At 45.3% G+C, this 16,803-nt stretch overlaps 1 protein-coding gene across 12 annotated transcripts in view; it reads right to left on the bottom strand.

Annotated features, from left to right (window-relative positions):
* Positions 1-3,382: 3,382 nt before the first annotated feature.
* The window catches only part of ATP2B4 (ATPase plasma membrane Ca2+ transporting 4), a 114,875-nt gene continuing 101,454 nt past the window's right edge, over positions 3,383-16,803 (bottom strand). For 7 of the 12 annotated variants that reach the window (XM_065539961.1, XM_015448407.3, XM_015448402.3 and 4 more), the window contains one exon: positions 3,383-7,850. In XM_065539961.1, the coding sequence (XP_065396033.1) occupies positions 7,542-7,850 (309 nt within the window). In that variant the 3' untranslated portion in view covers positions 3,383-7,541. Of the gene's footprint in view, positions 7,851-13,689; positions 13,868-16,803 lie in introns of all 12 variants that reach the window. The other 5 variants (XM_074033516.1, XM_005540497.5, XM_045395248.3 and 2 more) reach the window with 2 other exon arrangements.

The following is a 16,803-nucleotide window of genomic DNA, read 5'->3' as shown; positions in this document are numbered from 1 at the left end:
TTCTCGCCCGGCTAGTTTTTTGTATTTTTTAGTAGAGACGGGGTTTCACCGTGTTAGCCAGGATGGTCTCGATCTCCTGACCTCGTGATTCACCCGTCTCGGCCTCCCAAAGTGCTGGGATTACAGGCTTGAGCCACCGCGCCCGGCCACAAATCAGTCTTTCAATGGAGTGTTCCTGGGTCTAGCATAGCAAGAAAGCTTAAATCAATTGTGCTGTGTTTGGAAAAAGAATGTGCTAAAAGGAGATGGTCTATATGTCCTCTGTGATAGGAGACACCAGAGGAACCAAGCGATGCTTAACACAGGGCCCAGTTCTATTCTAGAGTAGAGACAGGCCAGGCATGGTGGCTCATGCCTGTAATTCCAACATTTGGGAGGCTGAGGTGGGAGGATAGTTTGGGCCAGATGTTTGACACCAGTTTGGGCAACATAGTGAGACACCATGTCTTAAAAAAATTACAGGCATGGTGGTGCATGCCTGTAGTCTCAGTTACTTGCGAGGCTGAGATGGAAGGATAACTTGAGCCAAGTCTAAGGCTGCAGTGAGCCTTGGTCATGCCACTGCTCTCCAGCCTGGGTGACAGAGCAAGACCCTGTCTCAAAAACAAACAAAAAAAAGAGTAGGGACAGATATATCCCCTGTGAGTATAACAGCACTAGCCACTCAGACAGTTCTATTATTTTCCCTTGCTTAGAGTTCATGAGCAGAGGTTAAATTTCTGACTGTAATCTGGCTTTCCAAATGTGTAGATCATTTCAATTCTTCTTCTTCTTTCTTTTTTTTTTTTTTTTGAGATGGAGTCTTGCTCTGTCACCTATGCTGGAAGACTGGAGTGCAGGATCTTGGCTCAACCTCTGCCTCCCAGGTTCAAGCGCTTCTCCTGCCTCAGCCTCCCGAGTAGCTGGGACTACAGGTGCATGGCACCACGCTCAGCTAATTTTTGTATTCTTAGTAGAGACAAGGTTTCACCATGTTGGCCAGGATGGTCTCAATCTCTTGAGTTTGTGATCCACCCACCTCAGCCTCCCAAAATGCTGGATTACAGATGTGAGTCACCATACCCAGCCTGTTTTCATTTTTGTTTGTTATTATTTATTCTCCATCCCCTATTTTTTTTTTTTTTTGACGCGGAGTCTTGCTCTGTGCCCCAGGCTGGAGTGCAGTGGCGCGATCTCGGCTCACTGCAAGCTCCGCTCCCCCGGGTTCATGCCATTCTCCTGCCTCAGCCTCCAGAGTAGCTGGGACTACAGGCGCCCGCCACCTCGCCCGGCTAATTTTCTTGTATTTTTAGTAGAGACGGGGTTTCACCGTGTTAGCCAGGATGGTCTCGATCTCCTGACCTCATGATCCGCCCGTCTCGGCCTCCCAAAGTGCTGGGATTACAGGCTTGAGCCACCGCGCCCGGCCTCTCCATCCCCTATTTTAAAGAAACTAAGTGGGCAATGTGTTCATGCCTGTGGAGAGCAACGTAGGACAGAAAAGAAAAGTGGGGATAAGATCTCAGATCATGTAAGTAGTTTCCTTTTCTTGAGATGGAGTTTCGCTCTTGTTGCCCAGGCTGGAGTGCAATGACGCTACTTCGGTTCACCGCAACCTCCTCCTCCCAGGTTCAAGTGATTCTCCTGCTTCAGCCTCCTGAGTAGTTGGAATTATGGGCATTCCCCACCACGCCCGGCTAATTTTTGTATTTTTTTGTTTGTTTGCTTGTTTTGTTTTTTGAGACGGAGTCTCGCCCTGCCACCCAGGCTGGAGTGCAGTGGCCGGATCTCAGCTCACTGCAAGCTCCACCTCCTGGGTTCATGCCATTCTCCTGCCTCAGCCTCCCAAGTAGCTGGGACTACAGGCGCCTGCCAGCATGCCTGGCTAATTTTTTGTATTTTTTAGTGGAGACAGGGTTTCACCGTGTTAGCCAGGATGGTCTCGATCTCCTGACCTCGTGATCTGCCCACCCTGGCCTCCCAAAGTGCTGGGATTACAGGTGTGAGCCACCGTGCTTGGCCCAAAAACATTTTAAAAACATGCTATAATTTTTTAGTAGAGACAGGGTTTCTTCATGTTGGTCAGGGTGGTCTCAAACTCCTGACCTCAGGTGATCCGCCTGCTTCAGCCTCCTGAAGTGCTGGGATTACAGGCATGAGCCACCGCGCCCGGACTTTTTTTTTTTTTTTGAAATGGAGTTTCGCTTTTGTTGCCCAGGCTGAAGCGCAATGGCGCGATCTTAGCTCACCGCAACCTCTGCCTACCAGGTTCGAGTGATTCTCCTGCCTCAGCCTCCGAGTAGCTGGGATTACAGGCATGCACAACCACGCCTGGCTAATTTTTGTATTTTTAGTAGAGATGGGGTTTACCCATGTTGGTCAGGCTGGTCTTGAACTCCCGACCTCAGGTGATCTGCCCGCCTTGGCCTCCCAAACTATTGGGATTATAGGCATGAGCCACTGCACCCGGCCATAAGTCTTTTTCAACCAGGGCTAGCTCCTCCTTCAGAAGCAGACTATTAGAATAGCCAGGAGAGTTTGGGATGTTCTTCAATGTGTGTGACACTTTTCCTAAAGGAATTTGGGGAGTGGACAAGGTTCTTTCTTCCCTACGATGTGTATTTTGTGTGTGTGTGTGTGTGTGTGTGTGTGTGTGTGTGTGTGTTTGGAGATGGTGTCTTGCTATGTTGCCCAGGCTGGACTTGAACTCCTGGGCTCAAGCGATCTTCCCGCCTCAGCCCCTTCACCTCCCCAGTATGTGGGACAACAGGTGTACACCACTGTGCCTGGCTCCACCCTGTGATATTTTAAAAGAGGGTTGGGGAACTTCGTTGTGCACCTGGATGAGAGCTGCAGGAAGGAGTTGACTCAGATATGAAAGCTCAGAATGTAAATGACCTGCCAGGAAGCTGTTTTGACCTGAAACTGGGCTTAATATGAGTCTCTAGCAAGACTGAATTAATGGAAGACATTTTTTAAACTATAGGGAAGGGAGGGGGAGGGTGGAAAACCCGAGGGAAAGGCAGCTAATATAAGGGAAACTACTTCTCCTAAAAGACATTTCATATAAAACAAATCAAAAACAAAACCAAAAAAAAAAAAAAAAAAAAAAAGGACAGAAAAAAAGCAAGGACTGCCAAGACTGCCTCTTATTCTTCCAAAAGCTCCAGCTCCTGAATTGTGGATTCTAACCAAGGTGGGTGGAGCAAAGCTTGTACTACAAGGGAATGAAGCCAATGCAAGGGCCCGGAGGTAAGGGAAGCGTTGTCAGAGTCTGGTGGTAAGCTGAATTCTGTGCCTGTTTAAATGGGGTTGTCCTTGTGGTTGTGGCATTTCCCTTCTCAACTTCAACAGACAATCAGCAGCATTACTCAAAAGTGGAGACGCATGGAGGACAGCACAGTTACAAGTGGGCATGAGTTTTTATTCTCAGTGCACAGCAGTATTGGTTTCTGTTCATCAGCAAAAAGCTTTATTGGTTCCAAAAAATTATCCCTTTTAAAACTCCCCTTCTTCTTCTGGTCTCAGTGGAACAACACATTTGAATTTTAGATTTGACAGTTTATAGCATTTTTTTTTTCCTAAGAACCATATAAATACATGCAAAACTTTGTACATAGAGCTTAAATCATATCAAAATGCAAATATAGATTGGGTGCGCTGTTAAGCTGAATTGCAAATTATGGCAACACACACTGGGGTATACATTGCTTTGATATCACCATTTGTTTGTTTATGTCATGCAGACCACAATAGTCAATCTTGTTTTGTTTTTCTTTTTTGTACAAAAATACCAGTGCTTGTTATACTAGTTACTAAAAGAAGAAGAAACTCAAAATTCCTATCTGCGTGCTAATTTGAAAAGAACAACATAGATAGATTTGTTGGCACATATATATGGCATATTCACATATGGCATATATACATATGGGGAGAAAACATGAACCAAAGGCCAATTCAGTAATGGGAGCTCATCTCCTTCCATCTCTCCTAATCAAGAGCAAAGGGAACAGCAGGCCTAACAGCAGGGTTGGGAAGGCAAAAGGACTGGCACTGAACTAAGTGAAAGGGCATCTGGTCTATTCAGAGGAAGAGGTTGGAATGGCTTAACAATAGCAGGCATTTATAAGTGCCCACCCTCACCAATGCAGTGGGGGTGGTCCCTAGATAAGAAAGGTGAGGAAGTCTCTGCATATTGTGATGGTACCACAGGCTGCTTCAATTGTAAGGCAATGAAGCAGGAAAGAAAGGAAGGGATGCATTTAGAGGCTTTTCCGCACAAGCGAGTGTGCCATGTCCCTCTGGGTTTTCAGCAGTGAGGTAACCGTTCAGATTTAACCGTGCCAATTCTCCTCTCTGAAGCTCAAGGGGAAGAAGAAACTCAAACCCTGAAGAACCCACAAGTGTCCAGTGGGATTTCTAGGTGATCTCTCTCTTAACCCCTTTAGGGATAGGAGAGTCATTCCAGAGGACAGATGATACTATGGGAGGGACCTAGCTTTAAGACTGTCACTCAGAGCTAGAACCAGCCATTGTTTTATCATTTAGAATTCTGTCCCCATTTAATATATTGCACAAAATCTTTCTAGGGGAGAAAAGCCATCATAAATAAGATCCTTGCACAAAAACTCACTAATGGAAAACCCCAGGGGGAACCGGAAATGAAAACTATGAAAAATGCAAACCCCAAATCAGAGTATCCTTACAGACCAGGAGAGATTCGTGTCTTTGGTACCACTCTGCCAGCTATTCTTCAAGAAACACAAATCCAACGGAGGCCCCTAATCCTCATGACAAGTCAGGAAAGAGTCTGTCTATCCGTCTGCGTGGGGAGGGGGGCGCGGTGGGGAGGATTCCTTTCCTAACAGCTGTGTCCCTTGCTGGGTGTTTTCCTGACTATCCACGGTTTACTACCCGTTTTTCTAGGTTTATTAAGAGAGGAAGCTAGGATTATACGTTCTCCTTCTCCCCATCAGACCCTTTTCAAATCCGAAGCACCATTTTGGGGAAAAGGGTTATTAACTTATGCCGTATTTACCCACTGCAAGTTGGATCAGTGAAACTGAATAGAAAAAACTTATATAAAAAACATATGCACATAGACACTTAAACTTACTTAATTCCATTATCAACAAAATTTATATTAAAAAAGTCTAGAACCCAACAATTTTTTTCCCTAAGTATAAAGATGGCTGTTTGCAGAAAGAAAGTATGGTGTATTGGTTTTAAAACCAATTACAAATATACTAAGTCACCTGTCATGCCAAACAGCTGGTTATGTGCTCCCTTCCACAGAGCTACATGACGGCACTTTATTTTAAATCCTTTAAACAAAATACATATGGCTGACTCAAAAATATCAGTTTCTGATCTAAAGAAAACTATATATTTTTGCATATATTTCTATATTTTCTCTCCTATTATGGAAACTAGAACACAAGAAAAAAACCATTGACTTTTAAAAAGTAGACACAAGCTCTCAAGAGTAACCTGTCAGGTACCATGAGAGTCTTTTGCAAACAGGAATGGTAAAATAGCCTTCAAACCTTGTTATTGGCTTGCTATTTAAAATGATCTGAGGTAATACAAGACTTGATAGAATTAAATCTTCTAAAGTAGTTGATGAATATATATGTGAACACCTAACACCTTGGGTGAGCTGTTTTTTTCCCTATGAGTATTTAAGACACAAAGAAGAATTATTGAAGCATGTACATTTTACAAAACCAGAATCAAATTTGCTTTCCTATTTCCTACGATGATGGATTATGTAGTCAGGGGGATATGCAGGGGGTATTGTTTCTCTATGTTTCCTACTGTGGACAGCTCAGGTGAAAGGGGTGAGGGAGGACAGATCCGGAAGAAAAGGCTAGGTGGATCAGGTCATCTTCCTCTCGCATGGGAATTTGGCTGTTCATATGTCCCCTCTTCTTGACTCTCATCACTCTAGAAAGAGGCGGGTGGGCTTAATTTATCTAACGAGAGGTGAGAGTCAGGAACATGAACTGGCCCCTGCACAGAAGTCAACACCAGCAGGGATACAAATGGAGCTCCTGTAAATGTGGCTCCACCTTGTCCCAGTAAGGAACACTTAAAAAATCTCCTAGCAAAGTCCCCAACTCCTGAGACGCAGGGGAAGGGGATGCTTTGGGCAATATTCAGGGAAAAAAAGGCACAGGGCTTTACTGGGCAGCAGCTGCAGCATGTGGCTGAAGAGGGGCTGGAGGAAGGGGGAGTGTGCTGGGGGGGGTCTTTTGCTCCTTTAAGTCGGCAAAATGTCACAGGGGCCTCCCACTTTGGATATATATTTTCAAAATCAGAATATTTGAGAAAAGCTGGGACCTTCTCAGATACTGGGAAAGTTGTGACACGTGCAAAAACTAGAATTAGAAACTGGAGAGAATGTCGAAGCTGGTCCCCAGGCACCACAGCTCAAGGTTTCCGGCCCCTGCAGGAAGGTTTTCTCAGATCATACTAGAATGGCTCTTTGGCCTCTCCCAAGGCTTCTGAACACTCGTTCCCCACCTGTCAGGTCCTGCCCTGGAGAGCCTTGGCAGATGGCTTTGAAAGCAGTGGTCACCCCAAAGAGGAGCCCACAAAAGTCTGCTTTGATGGTCTGTCTTGTCCTCGATTTGGCAGTGGCTGGCCCTCAATATTCAAGCCCAGTAAGGAGGCGGGGTTGAATATATACCACACATATGCAACCTCCATGGGCAAGGCTGATCTCCCTGGCACTTAAGAACCACATATACCTGACAAGATGGCAGTTTAAAAGCACAAGGTAACCTGGCAACAACTGAGAAATATTCTTACCAGCACTTAATTGCTTCAAAGGGACCCTTTTAACAAAGAAACTGGTTGGATTCTAGAACTAAATCAAGGGTTCTTTTGGGCCAAAAGGGAGAAGGATCAAAGTTTATGCAATTCACCCATATCCTTTCCATTTTCTTAATCATCATTAAAAAAAAAAAAAAAAAAGGAAAGGAAGGGAAGACAAAGACAAAAAAGAACCTTGGAGAGGTTTGACTGGAAGGGCAGAAAGAGTTAGAGGCCTATAGGCCTTTAGGTGTAAGTTTTCAAAGTGGGAGAATTGAAAAACAATCATACTACTGGCGGATTTTAGACATTCCATCTCTACCTCAACATATTTCACTTGGGGATATTTGTCTCCCTCTGAACCCTCAACTTAGCTTATAAATGGCACAGACTTTTAGGACAAAATCCAGAATTCAGGAGATGAACATCAGGGGAGAATGTGGGGTGGGGTGATGCCAAGAGGATTGTCATCATTTCTTTAAAAATGACAAGTGACTATCAAGGAGTAAATTCTACCATGACCTGCCTGGGGTTTGACTGGGCCCCGCTGCAAACCCCAAGTCAAAGTTAAGTTGAAATCCTTGTAAGTCTGTGCTCTTGCCTCTTCGTGGTCAGGTGGGGGTTCACACACACTGCTGTTTACACAGCAGTTGACATGACGATGAAAAGTCCCATCATCACCTCATAGATGCGACAGGCGAAAATGGAAATAGGGAAAATAGGGATGAGAGTCAGAGAAAGAAAATTCAAACCGATGTCTCTAGGCTCTGTAGAGAGCTGTCCGACTGTGGGAGCTGCGCTTGGTTGCAGTCCACTGCATTGTTGTTTGTATTGGCGTATGGAGTGACCTCACCATCCAACAGGAGCACCCCAGTCCCAAACTTAGAAGCCTTGTCAGGATTTTCCTCCTCTTCCTTATCCAGGAGTGGTGTTCGCGGCAACTCCTCATCTATGGCGAATTCAGGGTGGGTCATGAAGTTGTGGATGGAGTTTTGGTTGTAGGGTTTCTGAATGGTTTCGTGGAGGGAACTATGGAACGCTTTGACCACTTTGATCTATACCAGGGGAAGGAAAAGGAGGATGAGAAAATAGGGAGGTGAGAATTGGCTGGCAGAACAAGGAGATGGTGGTTTTAGGAGAGAAACAAAACCCAAACTATAGAACATGACTGCTCAGCAACCAAAACCAAACACACATCAGAGGAGATCATGGGGCACTAGAAACATCACACGGCTCAACTTTCAAGCAGTGGGGTGGGCTGGGGTGAGTGATGGCAAACAACTAGGACATTTTGAAAGCTGCATTTAAAGAAGTAGAAAACCCAAAGCAACGTTAGCATTCCCAAACAATCTACTTTTAAAATGAAACAGAAAACAAGAAGTTTCATTAGTTCTTTTAGATGGAGGGCAAGGGCATGGGAACTAGATGCAAATTGATAGCCAAACTTAAAAAGATGATTCAGACATGTGGATTTCTGTGCTGAGGCCAAACATTTTGTGAATGGGGAATGAAAAAATTATGCATTGAGGTTTAGTTATCTGTTTAAGGACCTCAAAGAGCCAGCATACACCAATCTGCACATAATACACGTTGGGTGACGAGTGACCACGAATACTGTGCAGCCAGGCAGACAAACCAGTCTTCATTTGTGTCAGCAGCATGCAGGAACTTAAAACTCTCCAGTAATAATTTGCCCTTTCAGCCAGGAAACATGCATATTTTTACATCCCACGACCACCACTGTGTCCCCTCCCAGCAAATAACAGAACTTCACTCCTTCAGCCCCTTCCCTAGAAGAAGTGGATAAAATACAGGTGTCAAAAGATGCTTTCCTCCTGCCTATTGAGAAAAGACCTGGCTCTCATGATTCAAATGCACGTTCATGTCTCTGATACACAGCAATGGTGCCCAATCATGCTGCTTTCTCCAGCTGTTTCCAAATTGTGAAGAGGAGCGTAGTCTTATGTGGAGAAGGGAATGAAAGGGACCAGTGAGAGAAACCTAACTCAGGAGGCAGTGCTACAAACAAGTGGCCTTTCTGATGGGGTGGGTGAAGAGGATGATGGAAAGGAAACCATGTGCAGTTTGTGCGGTTTTACTGGGCAAAAGGAGATGCATTGCCCAGTGTCATAGTCTCTGTCCTACTGTGCAAAAAGGAAGGGATTCGGTCAGTTCAGAGTCATGAAGAAAAAACTGACAATAATTGATTCCTGTGAACAGCTTTTGCTTGTCCACAGGCACCAGCAATTTTGGCAGCTCTGCTTTTCTGAACTGTAGGTCTCTCTGAGGCATGGCTTAGAATCATGGTTGGTAGAATTGGGGTAGAGGGAGAGGGTTGGAGCTCCAAGAAGTTAGAGAGAGGGGCCAGGGGAAAGGTAAATGGTTATAGGACAGTTTTAGTTGTTGGAAGGTGGCTGATCCTAGTCTTGTCCCAAAAATCTTCACTCAGAAAAGAAATGGGAGTAATGTGGGGGAAATTGTTGAGGTTGGGGGGGTAGGAGTGATGAAGGTGAGAGTAAGGTACCTCTTTCATTCCTCTGCTGTTTAAGCAAAAAGTATATCCCAGGAGAATAGGCAAGAATTTGGAGACAGCAGAGGATACAAAGAGTCAGCCAAATTAACTGTTTGGATTACCTGTTTCAGTGCTTCCTACCACCATACAGAACTTTCATAAATACCACTCAAAGGCGGCTCACTATCAATACTGCTGGTCTATTTTCTCTGGAGGAGAATGTGTCTCTGCTGGCTAAGGCTTTCTTTATCTTGCCCCACTCTACTACAGCCCACCCAGGACTGAGGGTGCTCAAAGCTCAGAAGGCAAAGGACTCCTTGCCACTCAATAGCATCAGCTCAGTACCTCAGCTAAGAGGAATCAGGGAGCATAGGCACACACTCACCATGCTGAACAGAAAGTGAGGACCACATTTTTATTATCTGATTCCTATTTGACCATCTGATGGGGGAATTTTACCTGTCATGTTGCCTTTGCTCCAGATCTAGGTGAGATCAGATGGAATGGGGGCTCCATCTGGTCTTCAGGAAGTCTCAAGTTTTCATTGATCTACATAAAATCTCAGAGCAAGGCAATTTGGATTAAGTGAGTCCAAACCCAATGCCTTCTCCTTTGGCCCTGGCACAGATACACTGGCCAAGAGATGGGTCCAAAGCCATCCCACCCCATCAAAGCCGTCACTGTCAGGAGTGATGACATAGCTCACATTTTCCATATGCTTTCAAGATCTCAAAATTTCTACCAGCTATCACAGGAGGGCAGGTGCCTTTATCCACCAGTACATTATCTTCAATATCAGTGAGTTTCAACTTCCTGCTTCCATTCAATTGAATACTTTATGAAAAAATTACATGTGAAGTCCACTATAGAAAATAAATTTGCAACAATTGGGGTTGGAGTGAGGGTCTGGAGCCCTGTTTGTTGGCTTTTCCTCTCACCTGTTGCGGTGACCAATAATACTGTTACAGGTAAACAATGAGGGAGATAAAAGTGAATTGGGGATGGGTAGATGGAAAAAATACGGGAAACATCTTTTGGGGAGCAAGAAACAGTCATCCAGCTAGACTGCAGGACTTCTGGAATCTAAAGGGAAACCAGCCACCTGTAAGGAAGCTCATGTGAAGAGGGGTCAGAGAGCTAGGGGTGACCAGCTGGCTTGCTGGGTGGAGAGAAGGGGGAGGGAGGAGAGGGCATGGGGGCTGTGCCAGGATGCCCCAACTCCAGCACTGGCCTCAGAGAACACATGCTGATGAACAACCACACACCATATCACCACCAATCCACCCAGGGCTGGCATCTCCCTTTCCTGGAGCATGATGCCTGGTGCATGAGCAGTGTATGGGGACAAGACAGGGCTAGTGAAGTAGGTGCACAGAAAGCTTTGAGCACTCTCCACACAGCCAGTCAACCCTTCCCTCCCTGGTCATTATTTCTCAAAACCTTGGGGAAATGTCTCTTCTAGGGCCCTGGCCTACAGGTGGAAGTGGCTGGTTGAAGGGCAACTCTTTTCATGACTCAGGAGACTGGGTATGAGTGCTGAGGGCTACTCTCTGCAGCTCAACGAGTGGGCGGGTGAAGACTCCATTTCCTCAGCCAGAATATTGCGTAGTTTTCTGCTCCTGTTTTTTTTGAGATGGAGTTTTGCTCTTGTTGCCCAAGCCGGAGTGCAATGGCGTGATCTCAGCTCACTGCAACCTCTGCCTCCCGAGTTCAAGCGATTCTCCTGCCTCAGCCTCCAGAGTAGCTGGGATTACAGGCGCCTGCCACCATGCCCAGCTATATTTTTTGTATTTTTAGTAGAAACGGGGTTTCACCATGTCATGTTGGCCAGGCTGGTCTCGAACTCGTGACCTCAAGTGATCCACCCGCCTCGGCCTCCCAAAGTGCTGGAATTACAGGCGTGAGCCACCACACCGGGCAGTTTTCTGCTCTTATCAGAAACCAGGAGAAAAGGATTAGGGCCTCCTTATGCAGGGAAATCTTAGAGATCTATCTAAAGAAGGTTGGACAAACAGTTGGTTTCATTTGGAGATCTGGAATGGGAAAGAGGGTTTTAAAATGTATGGCTATAACTTTTAGGAGCTCCAACTAAAAAAGGACAGCTGGAGAAAGAGCAGGTGTGGCCCGTCTCTCCTCTGATCTTCTGGTGTTTGAGGGTTTGGAGCACACCCTCTACCAGCTCCTCTACAAGATCCCAGTAGGCTCAGTCTTCTGCTTAGTCTCCTTCCACCATCAAACCATCAGGATATCTGACACTAACTCTTCCTACCAGAATCATCCCTACCAGAAAGGGATGATTAAAACAGAACAGAAGCTAGTTAGAAGGGGATGGCAGAACTAGAAGGAAAAAAGGAATTAAGAGAGGAATATGAAAGAACGGGTGCGAGAGGTTCCTGGATATTTGCAGGGCAAGACTTTGTTAGTTCTTTCTTGCCTGTTTTTTTGACCTAAAGAAATTGTATGTATCTCTATCAAGTCCCACCCCCATCAGAACACTTTGGCTAAAGAGACAAAACAAATCTAAGTCTGGTCAACCCGCACAGTCCGTGATCATGTGAACCACAGACAAGGCGACTGTTCTTTCTTCAGCCCCTTCCCAGAGGTGGGAGTGGGTGAGGTTGGGAATGGGGGAGGAAGGAACAGACTGACCACTCAGATATTTGAAACCCACATTATATTTAATACAGATAAACTCCTTCCCACATTATCAGCAAAGAGCTGGCTACCTTCTCTCTCCTCTCTGAGTCCCATTTGGGGAAGGGAAAATGACCAAGAATAAGAGGGCATAAGCATTAGCAAGAATCCAAGAATCTACCAATAGGAACACCAGCTCTTAGGTTGTGAGTTGATAACATTCCAATGGAAAGTCGGGCTGAGAAAGGGGTTCCTGAAACTTTATTCGCAAAAAAAGTGCCGGCTATTGGAGAAACAATCAAACTAGAGAAAAGGAGAAGCAAAATAAAAGGGACTCCTCTTCAGAAACTCCTAAAAGTTTAGTAAATGAAGAAAAAACGTTATTTTGACTCTTTTATATATTTCTCCCACCTTGATGTGAAATAATTGATTTTTTTTTTCTTGAGACAGAGTCTTGCTCTGTCACCCAGGCTGGAGTGCAATGGTATGATCTCAGCTCACTGCAACCTCCGCCTCCCGGGTTCAAGTGATTCTCCCGCCTCAGCCTCCCAAGTAGCTGGGATTACAGGCACACACCACATTGCCCGGCTAATTTTTGCATTTTTGTAGAGACAGGGTTTCCCCATGTTGGCCAGGTTGGTCTGGAACTCCTGACCTCAGGTGATCTGCCCACCTTGGCCTCCCAAAGTGCTGGGATTACAGGCAGGAGCCACCGCACCCAGCCAAGATTAACTGATTTTTAAACCGGAGTCCCTGAAAAGTAAAAAAATGGGGATATTCAACCATATACATTTTGAACTGACCTACCTTCTTTTCTTCACCTATAGCTACAATTTTTTTTTTTTTTTTTTAGACAGAGTCTTGCTCTGTTGCCCAGGTTGGAGTGCAGTGGCACAATCTTGGCTCACTGCAACCTCTGCATCCTGAGTTCAAGTTGATTCTCCTGTCTCAGCCTCCTGAGTAGTTGGGACTACAGGCACCTGCCACCACGCCTGGCTAATTTTTTGTATTTGTAGTAGAGATGGGGTTTCACCGTGTTAACCAGGATGGTCTTGATTTCCTGACCTCATGATCCGCTTTGGCCTCCCAAAGTGCTGGGATTACAGGCGTGAGCTACCGTGCCCGGCCAGCTACAACTTTTATGCTAAAATTGCCAGTTGGCAATACAGTGGTAGCCAAATGGACTATTATTATTGACCAAGTTTAATATTGGCTCAATTATGACAAGTCCACTAGTCAAAACACACCCACAGGCACATTAGCTCCCTTCCTTCCTTTCCTCAAAAGATCCCAAACCTTGACCCCATGTAAAGAAAGTTCCTGGGTTTTCATTTGGCCTAATCTCACATCTAAGCTTAGGAGGTAGAGTTCAGACTCAAAGGAGCAGGAGAAGAGGAGAGAAACAACAACATATCCCAGCAAAGCGACAAACAAACAGACCAACAAAAAAGGCAAAACAAAACAAAACTCAAGAAAAGGAAGAAACGAGCAATGCAGGGGAACAATCAGAAAACAGAATTATTGTCTTTAAAACAGTTAAGGTTTAATAGCTTTTCTACATTACAAAAATAAAATACAAGGGCACACAGGCTGGTTTTAGAGTGGGATTTTTGTCTTTTCTTCCCTTAAATCAAAATATCAAAGGGAAAAACCGAAAGAAAAGATAACCATGGTTGGTTAAAGTGGATGCCACGTGCTGTCTTGTGGTCATTTTAGCAAATCATGCATCATAATAGACTATCACTCACTGCCCATAGGAGGAGATGAAACAGCAGGAACAGAAGTGGTGGGGGAAGATTTGACTGGTGCAACTGCTACATAGGATGAACTAGGAACAAGTTTTACATCAAGGTGTTGACCCATGTTCTGTCGCCTTAGGACTCCCTTAAAAGAGGCTCCCGTCTGGAATGTGTTAATTACGTCGATCTGCAAAGAATCAGAGAGTGAGACAGCTTTGCTCCACAGTCGGAGAGGTGAAGAAATAGGAAGGGAGGGTCATGGAAGGTTTGGGAAGTGGGGATGGAAGTAGATGGGAAAAGGGGACAGGAGACAGCTAGAGAGAGCTTCCCTCCCACACAAAGCAATGGTGAGGAGAAGGGGAAAAACGTTAATTGCATATCATACTTCATTTAGGGAACAATTTGCCAGGGAGTCCCAAACGCCCAGCCAGAATCTAGTTTTCTCTTCCCTTTGAATCCATGGTGGGCATTTGAGGTGTAGAGGGGGCCAAGAGTATTTAAAATTTGAAGGGACTTTTCCCCACTCCATCACTCCTAACAGCTAGACAGATTGTTCATTGTTTTTACCTGTACTCTTTTTTTTTTTTTGAGATGGAGTCTCACTCTGTCGCCCAGGCTGGAGTGCAGTGGCGTGCTCTCAGCTCACTGCAACCTCCACCTACAGGCCCATTTTTACCTGTACTCTTAAAAATAAGGTAAACAATTTAAGATTCTGAAGGCAAATTATGTATTACTGAATTTCAAGGCTCAGGAACCTCTTAATCAATTCAATCGACTACCTATTTTTGCAGATTTTCCAGGAAAATAACTCATGTGTTTAAAGAAAAAACGGGGCCGTGTAGTAGCCAATATACAAGTGGCCATGATGGAAAGGCCCCTGGGCCATGAGTTGCTGGGGGCTCATCCTCCTCTGGGTATCTTGTCTGAGTTATCCCTTCCCTGTGCTGAAGTAGGCAGGGTGGAGCTCAAGAGCCCAGTGGCCAAGCCCACTAGAGAGAATGCTACTAAGTGCATTAATGCATTAGAGATTCTGAAATGTCTGGCAGAAATGCTGACAGTAACTTGGCAATTAGACTGAGGGAGGGGGGAGGAATAGGTTTTGGTTAGCGGTTGTTGAAATAGCTACAGTTCGAGACTTACACAAGTAGTCTCTGGTTTTCAGTGCGCTGTTCCTCAGAGATAGAGGCAATTATTTTCTTGCTTTCTTTTTTTTTTTCAGACAAAGTCTTGCTCTGTCACCCAGGCTGGAGTGCAATGGCACTATCTTGGCTCACTGCAACCTCTGCCTGCTGGGTTCAAGCCATTCTCCCGCCTCAGCCTCCCGAGTAGCTGGGACTACAGGTGCGCACCACCACGCCCAGCTAATTTTTTTATTTTTAGTAGAGATGGAGTTTCACCATGCCGGCCAGGCTGGTCTCGAACTCCTGACCTTGTGATCCACCCTCCTCGGCCTCCCAAAGTGCTGGAATTACAGGTGTGAGCCACCGCGCCCGGCCATGCCATTCATTTTCTGACAATGGTCCTGATCTAGGGCCTCAATCAACTCTACCATCCTTATCCCTGACCCCTAAGTAACAGGGATGAAATCAAAAGGAATTTCCTTTAGCCTTCATGAAACTGGTAGAATAATCTTAGAAATATCTATCTGCTTAATGCCAAGGGTTAATCTACCAGGAATGTAGGAAAGGTGCTGATTCCATTAACTGGACTTCATTTTCCCAGGAGGGAAGATGAGAAAGCAGGCAGAATATGAGTGAGATAGTTCTTTTATAAAGCTTCCTGAGAAGCCATGAGCTGTTTAGGGCTAGTTTCTGGATCCAGATTACAGTTTGAGCTGAAACACCACTGCTTCCTCACATTATTCAGTTTTAGTTCCCTGGGACTGAGGAGCTTGAACCTGCAGGAGGAGAGGGTTTACACTTGGGGTTGGGGGGTGGGTGGTGATTCCAGCTCCATAGAAGAAGGGACTGTAGAGATACCTTCTTCGGTGCTTGTTGGAGTTACAAGGTCCCAACCCTCACAATTCTAGTCTCTAAGTTTCCTAACACCTCCCATACCAAAGCACTGTGATGAGAATGACAACAAAGATCAACGTGGAGATGACAGGGGGTTTTGTTAGAACCCAGCTGAGGTTGAAGGGTTGATGTTGGGAGCAGACCTCAGGGATCCAGGTACACGTTAGCATCATTAGCCTCATCAGCTTCCAGAGTCAGGTGCATCCTGGGATGGTGTGAATTTGGTCACGGTGGCATCTTGAACATGCCTCACTTTAGGCTTTAATGCTATTGTGGCCTAACTGCCTCACATTCCACCAATGGGGAAAGGTAGTATACCTAAAGCTATGTGGGCAGTGAAACCAAAAGACCTTATAGAGAGGTGCATAGTCAAGGAAATAGAAATTGGTAGTGGAGGGGAAGGAAGACCCATAAATCTCAGCCTCCCGGGACAGAAGACTGGAAAGGAGCAAGGAGGCACTGGACTGAGGGAATCGTGGCTAGGAGAAAAGAAATCATGTAGTAGAAGAAGTGCTTGATCCTGGAGAAAAGAAAAGCAAAGACAGGTTATTTCGGAAAGAGCAGACCCACAGGAAAGCACTGGGGGCTTTAGAGATGGGAGCCAAAGGCGCCAGGTTCTATGGGTACTTGGACTCAGCAGCCTGGACGGTGGGGTGGAGTAGGGAGTGGGCATGGGGACTCTGGATGCCACGAGGCACTTTGTGCAGGTCCCGCTGGAATTTTTCTTTCTGGAAGGAGGAACTCGAGAGAGGGAAAAGGAACCCTAGTGTTTCCCTACCTAGCCCTTTTCCACTTTTCTTTTTCTTTTCTTTTTTTAAAATTTAGCTCTTTATATAATGTCCCTTGTAAAAATGAAAGAATAAAAACAAACTAAAAAAGAGAGGCAGGGTAATTTTTTTTTTTTTAAAAGAAAGGAAAGAGAGGAAAAGGAAATAAAATAAGACAATTTATTGCTTCTCCTCAGCATCCTCCTTGGTCTCCTCCTTCACTGAGAGAGCTTCTAGCTTTTCCGCCACTTTTCCGGCATGATTGTTTTTGCCTGATCCTGGCCAATTCGCCTCCTGGAGTCTGTCTTCTTGAAACTCAATGACCAAAGGAAGCCAAGTGG

This window comes from Macaca fascicularis, chromosome 1 (assembly GCF_037993035.2).
Source record: "Macaca fascicularis isolate 582-1 chromosome 1, T2T-MFA8v1.1".
NCBI lineage: Eukaryota > Metazoa > Chordata > Mammalia > Primates > Cercopithecidae > Macaca > Macaca fascicularis.
The sequence above is the reverse complement of the archived record's forward strand: the minus strand, read 5'-3'. Positions and strand labels throughout refer to the sequence as shown.